Source organism: Phoenix dactylifera, unplaced genomic scaffold (genome assembly GCF_009389715.1).
Source record: "Phoenix dactylifera cultivar Barhee BC4 unplaced genomic scaffold, palm_55x_up_171113_PBpolish2nd_filt_p 002080F, whole genome shotgun sequence".
NCBI classification, from domain to species: domain Eukaryota; kingdom Viridiplantae; phylum Streptophyta; class Magnoliopsida; order Arecales; family Arecaceae; genus Phoenix; species Phoenix dactylifera.
In genome coordinates, this window is record NW_024069354.1 from 19607 (window position 1) to 22242 (window position 2636).

Below are 2636 nucleotides of genomic sequence, written 5' to 3' on the forward strand. Positions count from 1 at the left end.
GCCTCTACCTCTAATTCGAAAAATTACTCCTAATTCTTTAGTGGGCACTAGAACCCAATAGATCCCATATAGGCCCGAGTGTAGCTCGGCCAACCCATATGCACCTATTGGTAGGTTCTTAACCAATTGCTTCACCAAGCAACTTCTAGTTAGGGCTGTTAACGAGCCGAGCCGAGCCCGAGCCTGGGAAAGCTCGGCTCGGCTCGTTTCACAGTAGCTCGGGCTCGGGCTCGGGCTCGGTAACGAGCTCTGTATTGGGCTCGGGCTCGGGCTCGCTTGGTAAAGCAAAGGCTCGGGCTCGAGCTCGTAAAGCTCGTTTCAATTACGAGCTCCTGAACGAGCCCGAGCTCGGGCTCGGTACGAGCTCGGTACAGGCATATATTTTGTCATTCAGATCATATGATAGTTGAATTTTATTTCTTGGTTTTATCTTCTTGATCACTGAAATTTGCATTTGTTGCTTGTTTAACAGAAACCTCACAACTTGAAATTGGAAACATAAGTACATTAACTTATTCTGTTGTTACAGATGACAGTACATTATGAATACTAATATTGACTCGACCAGTTTCAGAATGAAGAAAAGAGGAGCCTCATGATGCTCCTTGGTCCTTGCTCACACTAGTAGGCATTGTTGAGGTAGAAATACAAGCCAGCTAGCCCTGCAACTCCAAGCACTATGGCAACAGGTAACGCTTTCCTGAAAGCACAAGAGTTTCAAGAATGATATATATAAGCGAGATATGCTTTCAAACACTCAGGATCCACCCAAAATTACTTATAGTGAGGCAATTACCCAATGGCTTCATCTCTTTTCATCTGAGCCTTCCTGGCTTTACGGGCATCTGTGTCATTTGCATCCTTGGCAACTGAAGGTTCATATGGCCTGAATCTCCGTTTGGGAGCCCCGCAGACTATAAGAAATTAATTAGAAGTCAGGAAATGCATTCTCTCTCCAATTCTAGCCAATTCAATCATGGAAAGAAATATGTAAGATTTCAACCGCTGTGGATAAAAATATCAGTAACTTTTGGTGGATTAGTGCTGATCTTTTTATCTTAAACTGGTGTTCGAGGAAAAGTTTGGTCAAACTATGTAGAAATGTATAAAGATCATGTTGCTTGCAGTTTACTTTCCTGGATGTATGGAACACCTTCTTATGAAGCAATGAGCTGGTACTTTAAAATGCCATGGGTTGAAAAGAAGAAGACAGCAGGATACTTAGAGAAAAGATCTGAAACCATGTAACAAGACTGATTGCATGGGAAAGGAATGGAGTGTTAAGATCAATCAAGGTGAAGCCAAATATATCAGGGACAATGCACGAAGTAATTATGTATTAAAGATGGTATTATTTTAGGACATATTAGCATCCTTAGCTTGACTAGATAAAATGATTCAGGACAGTCAGAGTTTAATGATTTAATCACATACGAGATAGAGAAAAAAGAAGGAAACTGGACATGGAGAAGAAAAGGATACAACTCACCAGGGCAGAAATACTTATCTGGAAGCTTCTCAAAGGGTGTTCTATCATTGTATATGTAACTGCACATAATTTAGAAACAAATCACAGTTAAAAGACATCTGAATGCATTAGTACTCAATGCAGTATCAGTAAAATAAAGCTGAGGAGAATGGAGAATTAGGTTGGTGGGGAGAAGGGATTATGACCCGCAGTCGCGGCAGATGTAGGCCTGCCTCGAGGCGACGCGCATGGAGAACCTCGGGGCGGCGGCAGGAGCTTGTTGCAGGGGTGACAGCACTCAACAGCATAGAAATAATTGATGCATAAACACAAAAAGATGAGAGCAGGAAAACAAAATATGCAAATGAAACACAATCTAACATCAAGTTCAGCCAAATAACAAGGGTCATTGGTGGGCTGCAGCATCAGGGGGTCGCCGGTCGGAGTCGGGGAAGATCCGGGAGGAGCAAGTCGAGGGATCGACTGATCGAGTCGTCGTCTCGTCGAGGTCCAGCCGTCCAGTCGTCCAGATGATGGAAGCCTTGGAAAGGGTGAGGGGTTCGGAGGAGAAGGAGGGCCGGAGGGGTTCGGAGGAGAAGGAGGGCCGGAGGGGTTCGGCGGCGCGGCGTGCGGGCGAAGGGAGGCGGAGCGCGGCGGGACTTGGGAGTCGACTTTCGAGTGGGAGAGGCCGAAATCGGGGGAGGAGGGCTGGGACTTGGCCTTGGGAGTCGACTGTCGACTGTCGTCTGTGACGTCTGTCGAGTGGGAGAGGCGGCCGAGAGGGAGACAGGAGGAGACTAGGGCATCGCCGAGCTGATGAGCAATTGAGCATGAGTGGTGGTGATCACGATCTGGGTCGATGGACGGTGGGGGCTGGTCCGGCTGGAGAGTGGGCCGGCCGGGTGGGCCTATGGCCATGGGAGACTAATCAATCAGCATTCAGCAAATAGCTAAAGGCCCAAGCTCATTTGGGCTCGTGAGCTGCTCGAGCTCGAGCTCGGGCTCGAGCTCGGATGTAAACGAGCCTCATATTAGGCTCGGGCTCGGGCTCGTTTGACTAACGAGCCGAGCCCGAGCCGGGCTTTTACCGAGCCGAGCCCGAGCCGAGCCCGAGCAGCTCGGCTCATTAACAGCCCTACTTCTAGTGATGATTTTGTCCTAGGTTTTC

General features: G+C 47.9%; 1 protein-coding gene across 1 annotated transcript; it reads right to left on the reverse strand.

Moving 5' to 3' along the window:
- Window positions 1–464: 464 nt before the first annotated feature.
- Window positions 465–1894, reverse strand: LOC120109367. Its single transcript, XM_039123122.1, has 5 exons — window positions 1870–1894; window positions 1675–1765; window positions 1490–1548; window positions 797–914; window positions 465–700 (listed from the first exon to the last, which is right to left on the reverse strand). Exons 1-5 carry the CDS (start codon window positions 1892–1894, stop codon window positions 622–624), a joined length of 372 nt encoding a protein of 123 aa, XP_038979050.1. The 3' UTR covers window positions 465–621.
- Window positions 1895–2636: the final 742 nt, after the last annotated feature.